Source organism: Mauremys reevesii, linkage group 9, assembly GCF_016161935.1.
Source record: "Mauremys reevesii isolate NIE-2019 linkage group 9, ASM1616193v1, whole genome shotgun sequence".
In the NCBI taxonomy this organism is placed as follows: Eukaryota; Metazoa; Chordata; order Testudines; family Geoemydidae; genus Mauremys; species Mauremys reevesii.
In genome coordinates this window covers 8,713,548-8,738,846 of record NC_052631.1, presented here as the reverse complement: position 1 = coordinate 8,738,846, position 25,299 = coordinate 8,713,548, and the positions used below count along the sequence as shown (strand labels likewise).

The 25,299-nt window shown below is 49.6% G+C and overlaps 1 protein-coding gene across 1 annotated transcript in view; it reads right to left on the bottom strand.

Annotated features, from left to right (window-relative positions):
• The window catches only part of MCF2L2 (MCF.2 cell line derived transforming sequence-like 2), a 293,975-nt gene that overhangs the window by 204,348 nt on the left and 64,328 nt on the right, over positions 1-25,299 (bottom strand). Inside the window, exon 3 of the mRNA XM_039488965.1 lies at positions 17,563-17,646. Coding sequence (XP_039344899.1) covers positions 17,563-17,646 — 84 coding nt within the window. The remainder of the gene's footprint in view (positions 1-17,562; positions 17,647-25,299) is intronic.

Genomic DNA, 25,299 nt, shown 5'->3' with positions numbered 1-25,299 from the left:
TCCCCCTGTGCGGCAGCCCGCCCTGCCGGCGTTCCGGGGCTGGGGCCGCACGACCTCCCGGCGCTCTGGGAATGGGGAGGCTGGGGCCGTGTGCTGCCTGCACTTCCGGCACTCTGGGGCTGGGGAAGCTAGGTTGGGGTGTGGGCCAGTGGCTGCGGGTGGGGGGTGTCCGGCAGTGAGAGTGTGTGGAAAAGGCGGGGCCTTGGGCAGAAGGGGCAGGGCTGGCCTGGAGGCTGGCCTCCCCCAGCCTGCGGTTCACACGCTGCCCAGGAGTGCCCACCTCATGCCAGACCATCTGTGGAGGGGTATCTGCAGGATGCTGGAGAGAGGAAGTTTGGCCTCACTCCTCTGTTTGGGGAGGGGAGAGCTGCCCTCAGGGTGGGGGAGGGCATCCTGGAAGTGGCCCATTTTACATCAGGTTGAATTGCAGAAAGAGCTCAGGCTATTTCTGTCTGCCATACTTGCCACTAGGCTGCCAGGTTCATGCCCCTGCTCTGTGTCCTTCTCACCTAGGCTAGCCCCACAGTTTGTCTTGAAACGATGGGACAGATCCTCAGCTAGCGTAAACCAGCCTCGCTCCATTGGCTTGCACTAATTTACACCACTGGAGGATCTGGCCCGCTTTAAGACAATATTGAACGAGAAAGTGACTCCGTTCAAATGCACCCTCATTTGTCCCACCAGTGATCCCCATCCAGACCAGCTTCTCACCACATTAATTGTTCCATTAACATAATGCTGTGACCCTGGCAGACCACGTGTCAGCTTATGCCACAGCCCCAGGCCAATTCACGTGCGTATCAGCATAGATCAAAGTGATTGTTCAATGTATAAGAGTGTATTTGGTGTTTCAACTGCATAAGAACCAGAGGGATGTTGCATGAATTGTTTTCACTTATCTCAGGGGTGGCCAACCTGTGGCTCCGGAGCCACACGCGGCTCTTCAGAAGTTAATATGCGGCTCCTTGCATAGGCACAGAAACTAGGGCTGGGGCTACAGGTGCCAACTTTCCAATGTGACAGGGGGTGCTCACTGCTCAACCTCTGGCTCTGCCACAGGCCTGCCCCCACTCCACCCCTTCCCCTGAGCCTGCCGTGCCCTCGCTCTTCCCCTCCCCCCAGAGCCTCCTGCACGCCACGAAACAGCTGATCAGGAGGTGCGGGGAGAGTGGGGGAGGGGCTGATGGGCGGGGCTGCTGGTTGGGGGGGGAGGTGCTGGGAACCGTGTAGGAGGAGGGAGCGAATGGGGGGCTGCTGACGTATTACTGTGGCTCTTTGGCAATGTACATTGGTAAATTCTGGCTCCTTCTCAGGCTCAGGCTGGCCACCCCTGACTTATCTGTATCCCATTATAATGTACTAGCAAACATTTACATTGTGTTACTCCTGTAACTAAATAACCCATCAAGCGAGGAAGAAGCCTTGAGGAATGCAAATGAAGAACTTTAACAGAAAAGGGCTAATTTCAAAGCACGGGGTCAGTGTGTGTGATAATCGGAGGTTGAAGACTCAAAACGCATTCCTTACTCTGTCATCAGAGGAAAAGCCCACATAGGTAGAGACATTGTCAGCTTTTTTCTGTGAGACCGAGCTGTAAATATGGATTCAAGGAAAAATCCTGCATCTCGGGACTGTTTGGACTCCTACAGGGAAATGTACCAGATGCAAAGCAGAGATCCCCAGAGACAATCTGGATACCCTGAAAAGACTTTTGGGAAACTGGGAGTTCATTAGATCACTCTCACCCCGTGGAATGACAAACTGTGACTTACTGGGCATATATTTCATCTTCTTTAAGCTCTCAATAACTCTTCCTTTTCTTGAATGTGGCACCTATTAGATAACAGGCGTTTTTTTTTTGCAGCAATACTTCTTCGTGGTGAATACTCACTCAAGAAATGCAAGTCTTGCATCCGAGAAAGCAGCTGCTGCAAAAACGTCTGTTAGTCTATATATAATATACACCATTCTTTGTTGCTTTTACAGATCCAGACTAACACGGCTACCCCTCTGTTTCTTAGCTAATAAACCTTTAGTTAGTTACTATAAAATTGGCTGCCAGCATTGTCTTTGGTGTAAGATCAAGAGCGCCAATTGATCTGGGGTAAGTGACCGGTCTCTTGGGACTGGAAGCAACCTCAATGTGATGGGATTTTTGGTATAAGTGAACTTTTATCACAAAGTCCAGTTTGTCTGGCTGGCGAGATTGACTGAAGAGTCTAAGGCAGTGGTCCCCAGCGCCGTGCCCGCAGGTGCCATGGCACCCGCCGGGACATCTATGTGCGCCCGCGTACTGTCTGGCGGACGAGCATCTGCCGAAATGCGCCATCAAGAAGCAGCATCATCCAGAGGCATCGCCGCCGAAATGCCACTGATTTTCGGCGGCATTTCGGTGGCGACGCCTCTGGATGATGATGCTTGTTGGCGGCATTTCGGCAGCAGCGCCTATTGACGTTGCCGCTTCTCGGCGGCATTTCGGCAGATGCTCATCCACCGGCCACAGTCCTCGGTGGCTCGTCGTCCGGCGCCCGCCAGACGAAAAAGGTTGGGGACCACTGGTCTAAGGGGACTGTCTGTGACTCCATGGTAAGACTGGAATAGTGAACCAGCAGTTCACATTTGTTACTGGCTCGGTGAAATCTAATTCTAGAACACACCGTCAGTTTGGGGTATCTGCCCTGTTTTCTGACAGTCTGGCCGGAGGTAGCACTCACAGTCCTGAGCCACTCCAGAGAGCATGACAAATGCTTCCTCTTGTCTCCCCAACTCAGTCTCCTCGAGTTCCGCATAAAAGCAGTTTTTCAGTCGAGACGCTTGGCAAAGGGGTGGCTTTGTTAGGACATTTTCAAATGTTGACCCCTTTTTGCTCCCTTCTAATCCTCAGGATCACATTAGTTACAGATGGAAAAGACCACCTACTGTATTAACTCATCCAGTAGACACTTCCTGCCAGGGGAGAACACAGTCCCACAGCTATTAAACCGCATCTCAGCCAGACAGCAAAAAAAAAGTGATCATCATCAATGTTGCACTGAACTTACTTATAGGCCACTGACTCCACATTAACCCTGGTTGATGGCAAACCTCAGTTCCCTGCCGGTACCATCACATCCAATTTAGCTGTAGGCAGCAGTGGGCTGGAATAGGTCACCATCCAAAATTAATCAGAATTTTCCCTGGACAGATTGTTGCTGCAATCTGCACTGATCCAGATTCTGTTCCTGGTGTTGCTTATGAGGCTGAAATGCAGCAAACCACTGGGTACTTAGTTGCAGATAGAATATTTAGTGACATCTTGTGGGCAAGACGGGTAACGTCAAAGGAAATCAAACACGCTTCATAGGGTGACCAGGTGTCCGGTTTTCGATGAGAACACCCACTCGAAAAGGGACCCCGGTGGCTCCGACCAGCACCGCCAACTGGGCCACTGAAGGTCCGGTTGGCAGTGCTGAGGACCTAAGGCAGGCTAGTCCCTACCTGTCCTGGGGCACCAGAAGCGGCCAGTGGGTCCAGCTCCTAGGCGGGGGGCCTCTGGGGTCTGCGTGCTGCCTCTGCCCCGAGCATCAGCTCCGCACTCTCAATGGCCAGGAATTGGCCAATGGGAGCTGTGGGGGCGGTGCCTGCGGCTGAGAGCTTCCTGCTCCGCCCACCCGCCTAGGAGCCGGACCTGCTGGCCGCTTCCGGGGCGCAGCACAGTGTCCCAGGACAGGCAGGCAGGCAGGCAGTCTGCCTTAGCCCTGCTGCACCGCTGATTGGGAGGCACCCAGTGGTGAGCTCCAGCCGGTTCACGCGACCCGGTTGTGAAATTTAGAAGCCTTTTTAGAACCGGTTGTTCCAGGACAACCAGTTCTAAAAAGCTTTTAAATTTAACAGGCTCCGGCAGCTGTCTGCCCCGCCCCAGCTCATCTCCCCTGAAAGCTCTGCCCTCCTTCTCCTCCCCTTCCCCTGCTTCCCGCGAATCAAATGTTCGCGGGAAGCCTGAAAAATGCAGCAGCCAGGTAAGCTGGGCGCGCCGGGAGTGGGACGGGACGGTGTGTCTGCCTGGCCCAGTCCGGCTCCCGCCGAGCGCCCCAGCCAAGCACCACCAGCTCGGGCTGGTCTTGGCTGAGTGGCTTGGACCCGGCCCAGCTCGGGACCCGCAGCTCCGGCCTGGCCCAGGGAGTCGGGCCCCGCGGCTCCGGCCCCGGTGCCGGCCGAGCGGCTCCTGCCCAGGGAGTCGGGCCCCGCGGCTCCGGCCCCGGTGCCGGCCGAGCGGCTCCGGCCCGGCCCGGCCCGGGGAGTCGGGCCCCGCTGCTCCAGCCCCGGTGCCGGCCGAGCGGCTCCAGCCCGGCCCGGCCCAGGGAGTTGGGCCCCGTGGCTCCGGCCTGGTCAGGCCCGGGGAGTCAGGCCCGACGGCACTGGTCGAGGTCCCCGCGGAGCGGACCCGGACCCAGGCACTGTGGTAAGGGGGCAGGGAGTAGGGAGGCAGTGTTCGGTGGGTTGTGGGGGGGGATCAGGGTGGTCAGAGGGCAGAGAACAGGGGGATTGAATGGGGGCAAGGGTCCCGGGGGGCAATCAGTAAGGAGCAGGGGTTGGATGAGGTGGTGGGGGCAGTCAGGGACAGAGAGAAGGGGTGGTTGGATGGGGCAGGGGTTCCAGGGGGCCATCAAGAATAAGAGGAGGAATTGGATGGGGCTGCAAGGGGCAGTCAGGGGACAGGGAAGGGGGGGATGGGTCAGGGGTCTCAGGGGGGTGTCAAGGAACATGGGGGGTTGGACGGGGCATGACCCCCTCATGAGGTGAGGAGGAGGGAACCGGTTGTTAAAATTTTGGCAGCTCATCACTGGAGGCACCTGAGGTAACCCCGTGCCCCAGCCCTGAGCCCCCTCCTGCACCCCAAACCCTTCATCCCCACCCCCAAGCCCACAACCCCAGCCAGAGCCTTCACCCCCACTTAGAGCCCTCACCTCCTCCTGCACCCCAATCCCCTTCCCCAGCCCAGTGAAAGTGAGTGAGGGTGGAGGAGAGCGAGCCACCTAGGGATGAGAATGGTAGTGAGCAGGGGGCGGGGCCTCGGGGAAGGGGTGGGGCAGGGGTGGGGCCTCTGGGATGGGGCGGGGCTAGGGTGTTCGGTTTTGTGCCAATAGAAAGTTGGCAACCCTCTTCATTGCTTCTGTAGGTCAAGCTCACTGCACACCTCAGGGGCTCCTGGCACCCCTCCATCAATCCCCACCCCAAGTTGTCTGTGTACCACTCTCTCCATTTCAGCCCCACAGCTGCTCAAGGGTTCGTCTACTCTTGAAAGGTATTTTGGATTAAAGTAGGATGTGAATTTAAAGTGCAATAGCTATTCTGGTTAACGTCCCATTGTAGACAAGCCTTAATTGGCACCTGCTCCAATAAGCCCACCCCAGAAGGAGTTTGGTCAGCTGGGGATCAGTGCAGTGCATGGGCAATCAAGCCAACATCATCTTTTCCTCAGCCACATCTCCTCTGCCAGGGGCTGCAAGGGGGTGGGGAGATAGAGCCAATGTAGCAAGGTCTGTGCTACTGGAGGATTCCTTTACCGAAGGGAAATCCAGTTAAACCAGCTTCACAGTGTAAGCAAAGCAGAATTAATGAGGCCAAGGAATTTGGCCCATTGCCTGAAGATGTCATCCATGCTTCTGAGATGGGGAAAAGTACATCATAAAGTTATCTCAGGAGACAGTCATGTGGCCTAGCAATCTGAGCAGAGGACTAAGAGCCAGGAATTCCTGGGTTCTGAAAATGACACTGAAACCAACTCTCTGTGATCACCTAGCATCTCTCTGCCTCAATCTCTTTTTCTCTGAAATGGGGATGACACCGCTTACTGGTACAGAGGAGTGTTTGGAGAATTCATGGATTCAGTAATATGTGGAGAAGGAGGAAAGCTGAAATCTGAACACGGATCCTTCCCTGCACTGAAATCAGTGAGATTGCTCGGGTGTAAGCGAGGACAGATTTGGGACCAAAAATGCTAAGCATGATTATTATGCTGGAAGACTCAGACCATCAGGCATACAATATGACAACTGGCAGTGGAAACACATGAGACGTGGTCTGCCTCAGCCTCACCCAGATCTGAATCAGCAATAGCTTCTGGGGAGATGGATTACAAGGAAAAATCCTGCTGTCAGTTTATTTAACGAGATAATGACAGGGGAGGGAAGCTCATTACACACAAGAACAACTTGGAAAGCGCCCTCTGTTTCTGGCAGAGGATTTCCAGCCATCTCGAAATGCCAGGGCTGTCAATTTCTTTTTTTAAACTACACTAGGCGTGGCTGCAGTGTTCGCTGTGTTCACATCCTTATGCTAATTTCTGCAGATTCTGAACAGGCCAACTGCAACCCTTCTGGGGAGCCATGGGGCGGGCTCATGTTAATATGATTTGTCCTGAAGACAGGGGCACAACCAGAATTTTGCTAAGGAGTGAGCCCAGCTTACCAGACCAGCTGCCCCAAATTTGAGTGTTGCTGCAGCCCTGTGCCCCAGGTTGCAATGTCCCTCACTGAAACCGGGCCTGGCCACTCTGTCATGATGGGTTGGGGGTCACCCCACCCAAATTTGAGTGAGTAGCATTGCGTCCTGGCAGCCAGGGTCGCAACACTACTCACTTAAAGTTGTTCCAGGCAGCCCTCTATCGTCCAGTCAGGGTCCCAGGGGAGCCTGGGCCCGCGTCCCCCATCCCCAAGGCACCCATGCCTGAAGGCACTGGGAGGGCTGAGGACATGAATAAAAAACCAATGGGAACATCATGGGCCAGATCCTACTGCCCTTACTCAGGCAAAATTTCCACTGAAGATCCACTGGCATGAGGACTGAGTAAGTGCTGTGGAATTCGGCCCAAAGCAGGCTAAGTACATTCTATGGATTGGTGCACAGCACCTCCCAGTACTTCATTCTAACATCCAGGGGTGGCTCCAGGCCCCAGCACGCCAAGTGTGTGCTTGGGGAAGGTAATATCTGAACGATGTGGTAATTCTTTGGTGCTCACCAAATGGGGATTGGGTTGAGACTATTTCCATTTTTCTTAGCCATCATTAAGCCATAATTTGTGGATTGTAATGTTTTCCATATGTGACGGACTGGGCCCTAACCTCCATTTTCACTCCCACATTGTAACATACCCAAGAGATATCCTTCAACAGACATACTAGATTTTTGTCTCTCTAGCTCACCACTTTAGCACCTGAATCATAGAATATCAGGGTTGGAAGGGATCTCAGGAGGTCATCTAGTCCAACCCCCTGCTCAAAGCAGGACCAATCCCCAATCATTGGTGATGCTGCAAAACAGCTAGTTTTCAGACTTCAGTATCAAACTAATGTGTCAAACAAAGCCTTTGCAACCAGTTAATTCCACATAGCATGCATCTTTTTATTCAAGGGTTATTATTCAGTTTGTGCTTCAATTACAGGGACACTGTCAGCTTAAACAAAACAAAAAAAAACCTGGATATGATTTCCCCCTACCCTGCATCTTGTGTCATTTACAACTGTGCAAACTGAGTGTAAAAAGGTGCCATCCAAACATGGTAGCATTTGATACACTCACGTTGCACTGGCATAAATGACTGTGCAAGGTGCAAAGCAGTGGAAAAACCAGGCCTCACATACAGTATGTATAAAACACAAGTGTCCCAGCTGCGTTACTAGACAAGAACAAAGATTGTTAAATAAGGAACTAATTTTTAAATCTAATTTGCAAACACCACATATGCTCCTTGGTTGCTTCTTGCCTTTACTACTGGACCAGTCAATTTCAGATTCTCATCCACTAGCACAATGTAGTGATGTTTGGGCTGCAGACAGGAAAGGGGAGGGGTTATTTGTTTAAAACACTAGTTCTACTGGAACTTAATGAAAACACGCATGAGAACGTTTGTATTGGTTTTGTTAAAGCGTATTTTTACAAAACCTAAATTTGGGGCTACAAGTGACCTGATAATGTTCCTTTCAGATTCTGAATTCATATCACAGAATGGGCACTTTTTAATTTAGCAACTAAAAGACTGCACAAGGCAACAAGAAAAAAGCTATTAAAAAAAATCCTAACACTCAGCTCTAGCCCCTTTTCCCTCCACTCCACCCAAAAATCATAGACTAAAGATGAGCAAGAAAGTAAACAAACTTGCTTTGCATTAGCCAGTTCTGTCTATTTTAAGGCCTAATCCTTCTTCCATTGAAGTCGGAGTGTTGCCATTGATTTCACTGGAAGCAGTCTGAGCCCTTACCTAGGTTTGCTAGGAAAATGGAACTCTGCTAATACACTTCGTGACACTTTCTCTAAGGAGCTCGTGATTTAGTAACCGGCTCCGTTATTGTCAGAACTGACAGACTGGGTTCTTCTCTGACAGAGTAATTAGAGATAATTACAACACGTGAAACAGCAGATCAAACAGAAGGAGGGCAGTGATACTCTTTCTTTTAACAGCATATTTCCACAGCACGTTATTAATCTAGCTGCAAGTCAGGAACAGCATCTTACCAATGGTCCTCCATTCTAATACGCACCTGCTTTCGCCTAGTAGCATCCAGCGTTTTTGCACCACCAAACGTTACGTAATCTCTCCTCCTTAATCAGTGGAACAAATGCAGCACTCTCATAATCGATTACATAAAAGTGCAGATAGTTTATCTGTGTTGTTCCTGCTGCAATCACATAATGAAAGTGTTGTTTTTGAAAGAAGGAAATGGAGGGTAGTGGCTTATAATCAGGAATCTAACCATGTGAACTTGTGCTCCCATCAGACCTCACAAGCTAAGCATGGCCGGGTCAAGCTCTGGGATAGGAGACCACCAAGGCATCACTACGTGGTGCAGGAAGTGGTGTAGGTGCTTCATTAGGTGGCGCTCATCTTCGAGTCAGTGCCCTGCAGTCCTTTTCCATAACTGCCGAGTCCCAAACAAGGCTTAGGGAGAGCCTCTCTTCCTGGCATAGGCCGGACAAACTTTGTTAGACTGGCAGCCGCACAACCAGAGAGCACTATGGGGTCTGTTTCCAGTGGCTTGAGAAAACAGTCTCCTTTTCATTCATTGCCGTTAAGGGTTTGTCTAAAGGGTGCATTAGTCCACGCTGCAGAGGTGCAAATTCTAATGCACACTAACGTGTTGCAGACTAACTGACCTGAGTGGACCCTGCTGACATGCACTCAGTGTTCCCCATGCACATGAAAATAGCCCTGTTTGAAATGGGACTACATTTACATGCACTGGGGAACTCCGGGTCTACACCAGCCAGATACTGCACACACACTAGAATCTACACCCCACTAGTGCGGACTACCACATTGTACAGACAAGTCTTTGGTCCTGAATTGCCTATGCCATGTAATCAACACAAAGCTCTCCTTGTTAGACAATGGATGACTGCTACCGTGTGTGTGTGTGTGTGTGGTATATCCATACTACACTTCTGACCACAATCAAAAGCAGAAGTCCTAAAATAGCCCAAGGAAAGTTGTTCCTGATGAACTGTACTCACCTGTGTACATTTGCGTTCACGTCACCCCTAGTGACTGCTGCCTACAAAGAGATATCTAAGGCTATACCCTTGCTGGTATAAATCACCATAGACCCTGTGATTTCAATAGATAGACCAATTTATATGAGCTGCAGATCTGACCCATAAGGACTCCTACAGGTAATAGAGAGATTCTCTTTTAGTGCAAAAGACAGGAGTCTGCAATTTTGGAGTAGGTCTGAATTATTTCCCTGCTGATGGCTAGTCAGCCAAGGAATTGGTACACCAGAGCATTTGGAAGCAGGAAATATTGTAAACCTCAGGAGATTTCCAGTCTGAAAGCAGCCAAACATCAAAACTCTGAACCATTTGTGGTTCCCCTAGCATTAAAGAAAAGCAGCACGTTGGTAGGAAAAATGGGTGAGGTCACCTAAGTATTACTTTAACAGAATGGGGAAAAAAAGCTCTCAGGGCTTGGCTACACTTGCAAGTTGCAGCGCTGGTAGAGGCTTTCCAGCGCTGCAATTAGTAACCGTCCACACCTGCAAGGCACATCCAGCGCTGCAACTCTCTGGCTGCAGTGCTGGCTGTACACCTGGCCAGGTTGGGGTGTAGCGATTGCAGCGCTGGTAATCCAGCGCTGCTCATCAAGTGTGGAAACACACCAGCGCTTTTATTGGCCTCCAGGGAATAAGGAGATATCCCAGAAAGCTTTTAACTAAATTACTCTCTTTGTTTTGTTATGCAGCCTCTCTTTGTTTTGTTGTGAACTCCGATCGGAGCTCCGTTGAACTGCTTATCTAAAAAACAAACACTGATCACAGCAAACAGGAGCTATCTGTACCTGGCTGTGAACGATCAAATGAGAGGCAGGGAATGAATGTTTGCTTGACAGAGAAACAGCGTTGGAGGCAGGCTGTTTGCAATTAAGACCAAGGGTTCGCGAACATTTTGTGATTTTTCAATCCAGGAAGCTAAACTGTTGGCTCCAAAAATCCACTCTCTCTCTCTTCCCCGCTCCCTGTCACAGTACACCACAGGGAGTGAGTGAAACAGCGGGGAGTCCGTGTTGGAGGCAGGCTGTTTGCAATTAAGAGTTAAGACTAAGGGTCGGAAACATGTTCTGATTTTTCAATGCAGGAAGCTAAACACACAGTGTTGCCTCCAAAAATCCCCTCTCTCTTTCCCCCCGCTCCCTGTCACACTAGACCCCACTCCACCCCCCTCTTTTGAAAAGCACGTTGCGGCCACTTGAACGCTGGGATAGCTGCCCATAATGCAGCACTCCCAACAGCGCTGCAAATGTTGCAAATGTGGCCACACACCAGCGCTGGTAGCTGTGAGTGTGGCCACACACCAGCGCTGCTCCTACACAGCTGGATGACCAGCACTGCAAACTACCAGCGCTGCAAACCGTAAGTGTAGCCAAGCCCTCAGATTGGTTTTCACTGGATGAAAAACGATCGCTTGGCGGGATGAAAAGGAGGATTGCATTTACATAGAGAAATGCACCTTTGAGAATCTGGCCACTTTTATCTAGGTGCCTACATGTGGATTTGAGAGCCTGGCCCTGGGCACCCAGGTTTGAAAATCATAGAATCATAGAATATCAGCATTGGAAGGGACCTCAGGAGGTCATCTAGTCCAACCCCCTGCTCAAAGCAGGACCAATCCCCAACTAAATCATCCCAGCCAGGGCTTTGTCAAGCCTGACCTTAAAAACCTCTAAGGAAGGAGATTCCACCACCTCCCTAGGTAACCCATTCCAGTGCTTCACCACCCTCCTAGTGAAAAAGTTTTTCCTAATATCCCAACCTAAACCTCCCCCTCTGCAACTTGAGACCATTACTCCTTGTTCTGTCATCTGCTACCACTGAGACAGCCTAGATCCATCCTCTTTCGACACCCCTTTCAAGTAGTTGAAAGCAGCTATCAAATCCCTCCTCATTCTTTTCTTCTGCAGACTAAATAATCCCAGTCCCCTCAGCATCTCCTCATAAGTCATGTGCTCCAGCCTCCTAATCATTTTTGTTGCCCTCCGCTGGACTCTTTCCAATTTTTCCACATCCTTCTTGTAGTGTGGGGCCCAAAACTGGACACCGTACTCCAGCTGAGGCCTCACCAATGTTCAATAGAGGGGAATGATCACATCCCTCGATCTGCTGGCAATGCCCTACTTATACAGCCCAAAATGCTGTTAGCCTTCTTGGCAACAAGGGCACATTGTTGACTCATATCCAGCTTTTTGTCCACTGTAACCCTGAGTCCTTTTCTGCAGAACTGCTGCCTAACCATTTGGTCCCTAGTCTGTAGCAGTGAATGGGATTCTTCCAGCCTAAGTGCAGGACTCTGCACTTGTCCTTGTTGAACCTCATCAGATTTCTTTTGGTACAATCCTCTAATTTGTCTAGGTCCCTCTGTATCTTATCTCTACCCTCCAGTGTATCTACCACTCCTCCCAGTTTAGTGTCATCTGCAAACTTGCTGAGAGTGCAGTCCACACCATCCTCCAGATCATTAATGATGATATTGAACACAACCGGCCCCAGGACCGACCCTTGGGGCACTCCGCTTGATACCAGCTGCCAACTAGACATAGAGCCATTGATCATTACCCGTTGAGCCCGATGATCTAGCCAGTTTTCTATCTGCCTTATAGTCCATTCATCCAGCCCATACTTCTTTAACTTGCTGGTAATGTTGATGTAAGTGTCAAATCCTTGCAAAGAAAACGTACATGCTATGAACCAGGCATAAACTGATGTCTGTATGAGTCTTCCGACAGTTCTGTAATGATGGCTTGGAGCAGTGTGAACTGCCCATTTATCTCATTGGGATGCTGCTGACTCTAGAATTTAATGAGGATAGCTGGTAAGTGATCTGCAAATGGATGCGTTTCTGACTTTTTGTTATGAACATGCAAGAAAACCTGGAAAACTCTCCCCCGATCCCCACGTTATTGTGAACGTTCACACATTGATTGAAGAACTGGTGTGGTGGACCTTTAACAAAGCCATCCTTTCTCCAAAATGCTCATTAGTTATCTGAGTTAGATAGCTGTTAAACAAAACCCCTTCCATGATTTAAAACAGTCTGGCTTAAAAATCCTTGCCACTTTTAGTTGCTCCCAAGAGCAAAAGGAATGAAGTTGCATCTTAGAATTGATTTCTGCTGAAGGTTCAGAAAAAAGGCATTGCTTGCTCTGACTGGTGTAGCTGGGTAAGAAATATTTGAAATGTAGTCTGACCCCGGCTGAGTACCTCCTCTGCCACTCTTGGCCCTGCTCCAAAGGGCGTGGTGCAGATAGGGTGACCAGGTGTCCGGTTTTCAACCGCAATGCCTGGTCAAAAAAGGACCCTGGCGGCTCCGGTCAACACCGCCGAGCAGGTTGTTAAAAGTCTGGTTGGCAGTGCTGCAGAGGTAAGGCAGGCTAGTCCCTACCTGTCCTGGCTCCGCGCTGCACCCCAGAAGCAGCCAGCAGCTCTGGCTCCTAAGTGGGGAGGCCATGGGGCTCTGCATGCTGCCCTCGCCCCCTGCACCGGCTCCAGACTCCCATTGGCTGGGAACCGTGGCCAATGGGAGCTGTGGGGGCAGTGCCTGCGGGCAAGAGCAGTGCGCAGAACCACCTGCCATGCCTCCGCCTAAGAGCCAGACCTGCTGGCTGCTTCCAGGTGCACAGTGCCAGAACAGCCAGACAGCCTGCCTTAGCCCCGTTCGCCGCTGACCACGAGCCACCTGAGGTAAGCTTGCTCCCCAACCCTCTACCCCAGAGCCCCCCCTGCACCCTAAACGCTTCATCCCAGCCCCATCCCAGAGCCTGTACCCATGGCTTGGAGCAGTGTGAACTGCCCAATTTATCTCATTGGGGTGCTGCTGTACCCAGAGCCTGTACCCCCTCCTGCACCCCATTCCCCCTGACCTAGCCCTGACTCCCCTCCAAACCTGGAGCCCCTTCCTGCACCCCAAGCCCCTCATCCCCATCCCCACCCCAGAGCCCCGCACCCTCAAACGGAGCCCTCACCCCCTGCACCCCAACCCCCTGACCCCTGCTCCAGCCCAGTGAAAGTGAGTGAGGGTGGGGGATAGCAAGCCACAGAGGGAGGGGGAAATGTAGTGAGTGGGGGGCAGGGCCTTGGGGAAGGGGGCGGGGCTAGGGTGTTCGGTTTTGTGCAATTAGAAAGTTGGCAACCCTAGGTGGAGAGCAGAGCTGAGACCGGCTGAGTGCCTGCTGCATAGGAGTGGCTGGTCAGACCCATGGCCCTGAACCTACAAAGCAGTCACTGATCAGTGGGCAGGAGCACTGTGGGACTGCCCTGGGTGGACTAAGTTCACGGTTGCAGTTGCTGCGTCAGGATTCGTCATCTACGCTGAGGCTGCAATAGTAGACAATATGGTGCTTGGAGCAATTGCAAGCGCATTAGGGGTGTGTGGGTGAAAGCCTGTGCACAGATGCAGGCACTTTTATGTGTGGACTTACGTGGGATAAGAGGGAAGGTCCTCTCATGGATCAGTAACTGGTTTGCCAGATGCTTGGAATGGACAACAGGGGATGGATCACTGGCTGCCTGTACTGTTCACTCCCTCTGGGGCACCTGGCATTGGCCACTGTGGGAAAACCGGATACTGGGCTACATGGACCATTGGTCTGACTCAGTATGGCTGTTCTTATGGGTGTGTGTTGTGTAGCTTGTTAGGCACGATAGGGGGATGCAACAGTATTGGCAACACCAGAATGAGCTAATGCAGAAGAGGAGCGAAGGAGCCAGTTCACTCGTCACGCCATCTTTGGCCTGCCTGCGGACTGAAGATAGTTATCAATGGTGGCTGTGGGATGAACACTGGGAATCAGACAGAAACCCTTTGAACCAGCCAGTCTCCCACGGAGATAAGATCTAACCATCACTCAATGACACCATTTAAATCATGAGCAAAAGCCAAAGTCTGGAGTGCGGAGAATTGTTTTAAAAAAGCTGCTGCGGCTGAATCACCACCAGACAGACCCCAACTCCCCTGGCTCTCAGTCATGGCCAGGCTGTTTCTCACATCAACATGCAGTACCGTATATTGCACGCCGAAACAGGTCGCCATGGCGAGGGTTGGACCAAACTAGCTTATACGGTAGGTACAGAGCTGGGCTCACGGATACCTGGCTTCCCTCTTCCCCAAAGCACAGACAAACTGACTGCTCCACAGCCCCATAACACTGCCAGCTGGAGTGCAAAAGACTCTGCCCTCAGCCTAATCCAGCCTAGCCTAGAGCCAGTCGGTCGCTGTTTGATGAACAAGGCTCTTCTTCAACCAGCCCTGTAGTGGAGGGTCTCTGCATGGCTCTGGTCCATCCTCAGGGCAGGGGGCTCTGTCCTCTGGACAAGAGCGGACTGGGAGGGTGGCTTTAGCCCCTGCAAACCTGCCTTTGGGCATGGAAAGAAGCAGGCAAAGGAAGTCCCTAACTACAGGACTTGGGGTGGAGGTTCTGGGGAGAGGTTACAGGGCCCGACGTTGCCTATGTTGCCCTGTACAACAACAATTGCAGGTACACCTCTACCCCGATAGAACGCTGTCCTCGGGAGCCAAAAAATCTTACCGAGTTATAGGTGAAACCACGTTATATTGAACTTGCTTTGGTCCACTGGAGTGCCCCTCCCCCGAGCACTGCTTTACCGCGTTATATCCGAATTCGTGTTATATCGGGTCGCGTTATGTCGAGGTGGAGGTGTATTACAATTACCTGCTGGGGGAGCAGCACCTTTGCCAATTGACAGTTCCAGAGGGGTCAGCTGACTCCAGTGTTGGGAGGAAAGGATGGGGGTGCTCTTGACTCACTGGTTCTCTTCTCGATTGTCACTCAAGAAGGGAAACCCAAACACCCATGCAGAGATGTCCATGGGGCACTGCCACCTCCTGGCATCACTTTCCAGCAACCTCTCCCCCATATATGGCAGGAGAGGAGGTGCCTGGATCTCCACCTCTGGGGAAGAGATGGAGCTGGGCACAAAAGGGTGGCAGTACTTGTACAGTGGGCCTGAGTCAAGGTTTGTCCCTATCAGACTCGCACACATGCACTTTCCTCCCCACCAGAGCATCTTGGGAAGTTACCCAGAAAGCTCCAGAGAGTCCTGGCTCTGAACAGCACTGAGATACAGCACCGCAACGGCAGCACAGGCTCAAATTATCTCTTGCTAAACTCATCTACCCAGAAGAGTGGAAAAATTTCTGCACCCTGCATTTCCTACTTGTATCTTAGCTGGATTCTTCCTGTTGCACGGTTTTAACTTTCCGTCATTGTAGTAATAACTATCTGTGTTTCTGTCTGTAGATTATTAAAGAATTTTTTAAAAAATCCTGTTAACTTCATCATCACTGCCCACATTTTAGAAATGGGAAAACTGAGCCTCAAATACACCGAGTGACATATCCAAGGTAACACAGCAGCATCAGAACTCAAACCTAAGATTCCCGATTCCAAAAAACTCAGTCAAACCCAGCAGACTTGCTAGACACATTGTTTAGGGCTGTCTGATCCAGCAAAGTGCTGAGTAGGGCTGGCTGGAAAACAAGAATTCCATTTTGTGAAAACTTCAAGATTTCGGAATTCGTTTTCATTCTGCATTGGAACAAAACCAAGATCTTTTGAAATTTTTCATGAAAAAAATAAAAATAAAATAAAAATAGCCTATGGTTAAAGTATTCATCAAGTCTCCACTCCACCAGAGTCTCACTGGCCCAACACATATTTCATAAGTCCCTGCTCTCAATCAAGCAGATCATAGCCTTGAACCTAGGTCGCCCACATCCCACCTAGTGATCTAACCACTGGGCTACAGATGATTCTGAGATGGGCCTCTCTCATACGTATTTTGAACATAAATTCCATCCTGGGCCACTGAAACCAAAACATTTCGGTTTTGGCAAACAGGCATTTCCAGCAAAAAGCGTTTTGTCAAGAAATTCCCAACCAGCTCTCGTGCTGAGCACCCTCAGGTTCACGCCTCTCACTGGAATTGCTCAGCACCTTGCAGAACAGTGCCCTGAACTTTTCTGAGCCTCGGTTTGGTAAGCCAGAAGCGGTGGTGGTTCCCTACTACGTGCGAGAGGCAGTGCTAAATCACAAGAATGCTCATCATTTGCACTGACATGTACACCCTCAACAGGCCGATCTGCATGAACAGAGCTAGATGAATCCTACAAAGTGCAAGAACATTTGTTTGAATAAAAGACACAAACTTGCTGTGACGCTTTCATTCGGTGTTTGAGAACATTCATAAAGGTGAATTTTTGTTTGGAGAAAGAGAAAGTGCCTTAAATTTGAGGATCTAAAAGCATATTACAGTTATGAATGAGTTAAACCTCAGGCAGGGAAGTAAAATCTCCGTTTTATCAATGAGGAAACAGAGGCAGAGAGGTTAAGTGACTTGCCAAAGGTCATACAAGCAGTCAGCGGCACAGACAATTCAAGAACCCATACCATAATTCTTAGTTCTCTGCTGTAGACAAAATATTGATGCTAAATTGTTGGTTACATAACTAAGTAAACATTTAAAGATCAACTAGCTCTCTTAGGAATCACGTCCTTTTGGTGTTTCTGTAAAGTGTCATGCAAACCTCTGGAGCAATATAAGAAATACACAATCACCACAAATCATTTGAAAAGATGATAGTCTTTATATTTCAAGTGAATCATTCCTAAAACAAAACCGGTTGGGGGATGGACACATCAAGCTCCCAAACAAACCAAATACACCATGTGAAAAAAAATTATTATATATATGTGTATACACACACACACACACACACACACACACACACACACACACACACCTTTTGAAAATATAAATAAATGCTACTTTAGTTTTTTACCTTCTAAATCTAATTGATCTGGGGGGGAACCGTTGCCTGAAAATCAAGAACTATGAGGTGGTGTTTATCAACGCCACATACTACCAAGGTTTAATATTAACCATTCCGCCCATGGACAATATTAAAAAGGTTGTTGAAACTGCAATGCAGAGCTGGGAGGATGCGGAACAGCCAATGTGGCAAAACTCAGTATGTTTCCCAAAGAATCCAAGAACACAATTTAAATTCAGTCCTTACCTGACAGGATGGCAAATTGCCTGTGGAGCTGCTCAATTATATCCACTGCGACCAGCGGCCTTATCTCCTGCTGCATGATTTCATCTGTACAAGGTAAAAGAGAAACCCTCACTGAGTTAACCAGACCCTTCACTAGAGCTCCATTAGAACCCAGCAAGACAAAGGATATTCTCAGAGGTTAAGAGCCTGGCATGAGCATTGGCTCCGATCTTATCATATGACTCTTCACAGTGGAGGAGCTTATGATACAGAAAGTCCCATCTCCAATCCAGTTACTTTATCTATTGTCCTGTGTTTGCAGAGAGCGCTTTTCATAAAGCGACTCCAATAGATTTAGCAGAGCTTGTCACAAGTTTGCTCAAGACGACGGGCCTCTCTTTGCAACTTCATGTTCCATATTAAGCCACTGCATCTGGGCTCCCAGATAAAGCTGCTTTTCAGTCCTTTGAAACAGTGATGGCTATTTTAGATACAGTACCATGTTCCACCCCCCTTCCCTTTGCACTCCACAGAAGGGCTTTTTGAGTAACTGACCAGCCTCCTCCCCCCGCCGCCCTCCCCTCCCGCTTCCTTTGCTGATGCTTTTTTCGCAACAAGAAAATACATAGCAAAAGGAGGAAATAAGGAACCATGGGGCTTTCTTCTCACCAAAACAAAGCCTGCTCTTTTGAAGTTAAGATTTAAAAGTAGCTAAAGACAGCAAGGGGGAGGGCGCAACAAGCTGCGGATTCTAACTGGATGCATTTAGTGGTCAGGAACCACAGTCTTACATTGAACTAGTTAGATTCTTTCCTCTCCAGAATGTGGGGCCTCACTGGCTTTTTTCAGTTTGAATCTGAAATGGTTTATTTACAGGGGGATAAATCAGAGTTTCTTAACGTTTGCCAGCCAGGTCCCATTGTACTAGGTTCTGTACAAACATATAGTAGGAGACAGTCCCTGCCCTGCAGAGTGTACAATAGAAATAGACAGAACAAAGAATGAAGGAAGGAAGCACAATATCCCCATTTTACAGATGGGGAACTGAGGTCCAGAGAGACTAAGTGACTCCTCAAAATCCCATAGGGCCTGCATGGCAGAGCTCTGAATTAAGCCTATATCTCCAATGTCTCAATCTACTGCCTTAACCACAAGCCCATCTTTCCTCTCAATATGCAGGCCTTACAATGTCAGAACTTCAAGCGCCATCTATATCTGGGGCAAACTTGCCAATAGGCTCATTGTGACTCATCTCAGCAGCTTTCCAAAAATGCTGGGATTATGGTGCTAGTCTTTAAACTGAGCAACCTCAACTGGTAAAACATCCTGCCTCCCCTCATTCTCTGCAAACATACGTCTCTGGCCTGTTTTCAGCAGATCAGTTGATCCCAGTGAATCCTGCCAAAGCTTTAAGACAGGCTAACTGGAGGGCGCTAGGGTCATTGCTCTCTTACAGAAAGAATGTGATGATGAGTAAATATATGCAGAGAATGCTGAGTAGCTTCTGCTCCATGCATCAAATGCAAAGGGGAAAAAAAAAATCCATGCAACAGAACACTCACTCTCTAGGGACACGATCGTGCACACCCTCACCCACAGGAACCAGGGTCTGCAGAACTGGGCCTCTACACAGTCACATAAATTAGTCAAAGGGGCCATGATGTTAAATTAACCCCCCACTCAAGATCTCCATTTTGCCCAATCATTTACAATGGCTGCTGAGTGCTGCTTACCCTCATTTCTGTGGTTACTTAGGTATTCTTCTCACTGAAAAAGCAAAGACTTAGAAAACTCCCAGGATACAGTCCTTCTGGCTACAGGCAGACAGGAGGGTTACTAGGATGATGGATCTCTCCTTTAAAATTACTTCCCAGAACTGTGTTTTGGGCTAGATCCCATCGTCATGGAAACTCGCCAACTCACGTGAAGACCCTCGCTGGAGCAGCGCTTGTAGTCAAACAGGGAGATGGAAGAACAGGCTGCCTCCATGGACAGAAGCTTAGCACTGTGCCATGGCTGACCGGGCAGCTAAAGGGCAGGTAACACTGCAGAGAATTGGGACCGCCAATAAATATGAAAAGATTTGCTCTACCTTTTTTAGAAATCTGATTAATTCCAAGTGAATGGAAACAGGTCACTCTCCTTTCTCCCTGCACCCTTGGCCTCTCTTCCTTCCCCCTTTCCTCCCACTCTTTTCCTTTTTTTATTCTTTCCATCTTTTTTCCCAAAACAAGGGGAGCTCAATAAAATATAAATTAAAGAAAAGTCGGGGGTGGGGGTCTCCTCAGAACAGCCAGGTTCATGCTAGCAAGGGAGCAGAAAGTCAATCACAGGGAGAGGAGGGCTGGTGCAGGGAGTAAAAAAAATCAGTGTTGCGGAAAGGTGGCAGGCTTGAGATTAGCTGCCCTGTATTTATTCAAAGGACACAGCTTGGGCAGTGGCAATCTAAGCTTCTACACCAGGTGACCCTGCTAGTGGGCCACAACTCTACCTAGCAGGGATACCCCGATTGTGGATCAGCCCCTCTGAGCGGTCAGTGAATAGCCCCTCTGCTGAGGCTGGTAACAGAGCTGGTGTGTTGCAAAGACCCATTGACTTCGAACGGCGCAGGATGGGATCCTCCAACCATGCAACGTCCTCCCCAGGCCAAGCATCAGGGACAGACGCTATGTGGAATAACATTAAACTGAACTGTAGTGCTTATATAACTGGGCATGTGAGCCAGCAAGGGGCTCTGCAGGCGCCTCCCATCACACACACAGCTCTGCCAATTCTTGCTGCTGCAGGATGCCAGTTTCCTAGGCCACATTTAGCCCTGGTGTAAGTGGGCACAACTCATGGCAGCCACTGGGCGTCTCACGCGCTGATGCCGAGGTTTACTTTGGCCGCTGTTAGTCCAAATCATCGTGGGAGGAGCTCAGCTTTATGAAATACTTCCCTTCAGATTTAGCAGCCACACCAGCTGTTAGACAAGATCATTATAGCTTGCAGGCACTGCCAGCTGGCTTTCCGGTTAGCCTTAGCGAACAGGGCTCATCAGAACGTCTGTGACACAGGGGGGAGGTGGAAGGGTGGGAGAGAAGAGGGGACAAGAAAGAACTTACAAAAAATGTATCAAAATCATCATTAAAACATTGAGTAGAAAACACGGTTTTAAATCGATTTTGAAAAGTACGACAAACTAGCTCTTTGGGGCAGGGACTGTCCTTTAGTTCTGTTTGCACAGCGCTGGTACAGGGGCTCATGGTCTAGGACCCTAGACACTGCCATAATACAAATAATATATAACAATTTTGGAAAAACCATCTCCCCTCCCCCAGCTCCATCCTTGGTCTTGAGGATCCGCCTCCCGGTGGGATTTAAACCGAAGAAATCAATACATCTGGAGTGAAGGACAGCAGCTGAGGCCATCCATGATTGATGGGTGCATTTCCATTCTGTTTACACAACCAATTAGCAATGTTATCAACCCCTGCAGCTCCTCTGGCACTGGGCACTGTGGATGGCAGGAAGAAAATCGGGAGATGGTGCTAATGAATGACTGTGGAACCAGCGTCCGCCAACGGAGTGGCTGGTTCGAGTGAGGCACGTGGGGCAGGTGAGGGGAGCTGTTTTACTCTACTGCCTAGAGGCCTCACCCAAGATCAGGGCCCCAGACACATTGTAAGAGACACTCCCTGTCCCAAAGAGCTTACAAATCTACACAGAGAAGACACTGAGGGTGGGAAGGAAAACAGAGGGGCGAGGAGTCTTGCTCAAGGTCACACAGCTGGGAAGCGAACCCAGGTCTCTTCCTGTGTCAGCTGGCAGGATCTTGCCTTTAGGATGCCGACTGAGGCACCCTGCACTATTGAATCACCCCTTGACCTGAGGCTGGTGAGGCTGGGTTGATTCTGTGTCCCACATCCCCACGTGGAATCACAGCAAAGCAGTTTGTGGCTTTTCTTAAGCCTGGAGTCTAGTCGTAGGGATAGCGCTGTGGAAGCCAGGACCATCCTACTCAATGGGGGATGGGTGGGAACTGCCCTGGCACTGATGACAACCAGCTAAATTGCCACAGCCTCTGTGAGCGGAGACGGCAACGCGGGTTGACTCCACTGTATAACAGATGTGTTTATAGTCTGGCACCAGCTTATTTGGGTTCATCCCCCCGCCCCATACAGACATCAAACACAGCCTTCGAGCAAACTCCCGCATTAGCTTTGTAGGGCACAGAGCAGCAGGGTTTCCCTTCTCTCCGTGACAAAGGGTGCTGCCCTGAACAGCCAAGCTAGACTCTCTCTTCCATCGAAACACGCCTCCCACGTGGTTTGGGGTTTAAGACACCTTTTAGCCCCAGCTCTAGACTGCCTTGTCACTGTCAAGTGAAAGGAAATTACTCCTGCTCAGCATTGCTGCAAAGCCTCGCCTCAGCGGTTCCACTGCGCATAAAGAATTTGTAAAGCCATTGAAGCAGGAGGACTGAAGCCCAGGTCTCCCACCTCACCAGCCAGCTATAGAGCCGCTTGCTCTTGGTCTGTCTCTCCAGCCCACTGACTCTCTCAGGAATATGCATTTTGCTGCCCTTGGGAAAGTGTTGCCCAAATTCGGGCAAGTTACCAGCCAGCCTCACACCTGCTCATTAGAGATTTGTTAGCGTTTAGTATCTACTTTCGCCAAACAGTCCGTCCGCACTGAGCATGCTCCCTCCCCTCGTGGCTCCGATGTGTGACCAGACACTGCACACACTGTCCGCACCCAGTGACTGGGCATATTCTATTTTAGGGCTGTGGGGACGGAGCAGGATTGTCCTTTCAATTGATCTTCCCATCTGTGGGGACCACTATGGTTACCAGCACCAGAATTGAGAGCAGGGACTTTGTCTCTCCTGTGCTTTCAGTGATCCCCTGCTGGTGCCCAGGTGGCACGGAGAAGAAGCAGGAGACAGCCTGACTCAGATGCAGGAGAGTGAGGAACCCACAGGTGGGGTATGGTCGGGGGAGATGTGAGAGGGTGAGAAGCAGGAGTTAGGGACAGGACATGAAAATAGGAGTGGAGTGGTGGGGAGGAAGCAGGAGTCAGGAATGGGGAAGAGGCAGGAGCCAGGAAGTTCTCAAAAACATGAAAATGGCTTTAAAATTATAATAAAATTTGAGGTTTCAGAGTAGCAGCCATGTTAGTATGGTACCATCTGGTTTTTAAACTTTTAAGATGCCGGTTTTCAAGGTTTTCTCTGCAACCACAAAGGGTAGAAACTTCCTTTTCAAATGAAAGCTGAGATTCTCAGTTAATCAACCGACTCCAAGAACTGAAGCTTTAAGAAAAAAGTTTCAAGTCTCATGAGAAATCTCATATGGACTATAAGGAAAAATCTCACCTAGTCAGTGGCATTCACAAGACCTAGGTCCTTAGCAAGCCTCATTTCTATGACTTCATTTTGTCCTTTCCCACAAAAATCCATTAGTGCGCAAGAGAGCATCAAACCCAGAAAAATTCTATTTTAAAAAACAAAACCGTATAAAGCAACTATAAGAGGGGGAAGCAAACCAAGGCTGGTTAGCATTAGTCATGCATTTTACATGTTTGCCAGCACAATGAAGGCAAGTCGTTGTTTGTTGTTTTTTTAATAATCTCCAGTACCCTGGAGCAACAGTAGCAGAGTCTGTCGTACTAGCGATGGGAGTGATGTTTTAGCTCATGTAATCCGCCCACCAAAGCCTAGCTGGACTCATGGGAAGTGAGTAGTTCTGATTAACTTTGCCACAGACAATGCCCAAACCTATGCCTTGTTTTCACAACAGTGTCGCCAAGCTGAGCGCTTTCCATATGAAATCAAGAGCAATAGTGAAGTTCCTAGAAAACTTCGTGGAGACTTTGAGACTTCCCTCTTTTTGGGGTCAAATTTCTGTTTGGAGCAGGGTTTTCGTTTTTAATTTGTTTGTAACATTTTATTCATTTCTTGCATTTTATTCTCTCACATTGCCATTAGAGATGCCCCCCAATTAATGTGGAGGTGCCAAAGTGGGTTTTGGTGATGACTCATCTCTGATCATTATTATAGTGATTGAGAAATTAAGGGGAACTTTGAAGTTAGACCCTGACTGGTTTGGGGACATAAGAGACCCTTGAACCACCAAAGGTTTAGAGAAGCTTGTCCGCATATTTTGAAGTCTGTGCCTAGGACTGCTGATCTCTCTCTACCCGGGATCATTTAATCCAGTCTTTGCTTGATCGTTTGCTGGTGGAGCTGTGCACCCTATTGCTCGGAGGCTGGACTCTGGAATATAATTCAGGCGGACTGATTTCGGTTTCTTTTATGAATAACTAAACCATGCTGGTTTTGCTTCTCTTGTAACCACGGCACCCTAAAAACCTTGAGGGGGAAACATACCAAAAGAAAGACTTAGGTTTTTCTTAGGACGTGTGCTCATTGCGGAAGGAATGGGGAAGGAATGAGCACCCATTTGTCCCATGCCTAGTACACAGGGACCTTCATGGCTAGGTCCTCTAGGTGCTACCACAGTATCAAATAAATTCAGAGCAGCTGGCCTGCTTTGGTGGCTCAGCAAAAAGATACGGTGGTGGGTTCCAGAACAATCTGTGAACATCCTATGCCCACTGTGCATGTGAGTAAATGACAACATGAGGGGCTCTTCAGGGGAAAATAGGCCCTTGGGCCTGTGATTTGTGAGGATCAGGGGGTGATGAGGGTCTCTGGAGCAGGGGCTGAAGAATTTTGGGGGTACTGCTGTACTGTTGCAGGGTGAATCTCAGTTGCACAGCATAGTGCAAGCTGGGAAGGGGCATATAGTAAAAGTGGGAGCAAAGAATAGGTCTGATCAGACCCTCACAATAACTGACAAATTCTGCATCTAAAACAAAACCCTGTGGACGAGTTTGCTGGAATGAAAAGAAATCAGATTTCTGCGCCATGCAAAGTGCGGACTGTTTTTGGCGGGAGGAGAAACTAAACATAACGTGTAGGCTTGGAAGGGGTTAGCAAATGGCGTGGCTAGCTATGCCATTGCTGCACAGCTATGGTAATCCTGCAGGGCAGAACAGAGGTTTTCTGGGTGCTAGCAAGGACTCTTCGGTGGCTACAAACACTCAATTGTGGTGGTGCTGATGCTTCTTCAGACTGCTCTGGTTTTAAAGTAGAGTGGTTGTAAATGGGCAGCAACCACAAGGTGACTTTGCTTCTGGTGGCGGGTGCTGCCTTCAGAGCTGTCTCGTCAACCACAGAGCAGGTACAGCACGGGCAGCAGCAGTGCAAGTGTCCGCCATTTTGCTCTGCTCCTCGGTGCTTCATCCCTGCCTGGCGGGGACAGAGTTAGGTTCAGCTGTCTGTCCTTGCAGCCCTTGGCCTCTCTCAGACTGTTAGCATCTAATTTAAAAGCCTGTTCCCCGAGGGAGCGTCCTGAAATGTAATTGTGAGGGACACAGGAGTCATTCGGTCTCATCCCAGCAGATTTCACTACAACACAGACTGTAGATTGCAGCACACTCAGGCCTTTCTTCCCCATTGCCTTGTGCTGCTTTTACACAGCTCCAGCAGTATAGAAGGACTGTACAAGTCAGCAGATCTGGCCACTGGTGACTTCCTGGGTAGTGAAGGTTGCCAGGTGTACAGTTTTTGACCGGAACACCTGGTCGAAAAGGGACCCTGGCGGCTCCAGTCAGCACTGCTGACTGGGCTGTTAGAAGTCCGGTCAGCAGCACAACGGGGCTAAGGGAGGCTCCCTACCTGGCTCCCTGTGGCTCCCCAGAAGCAGAGACACG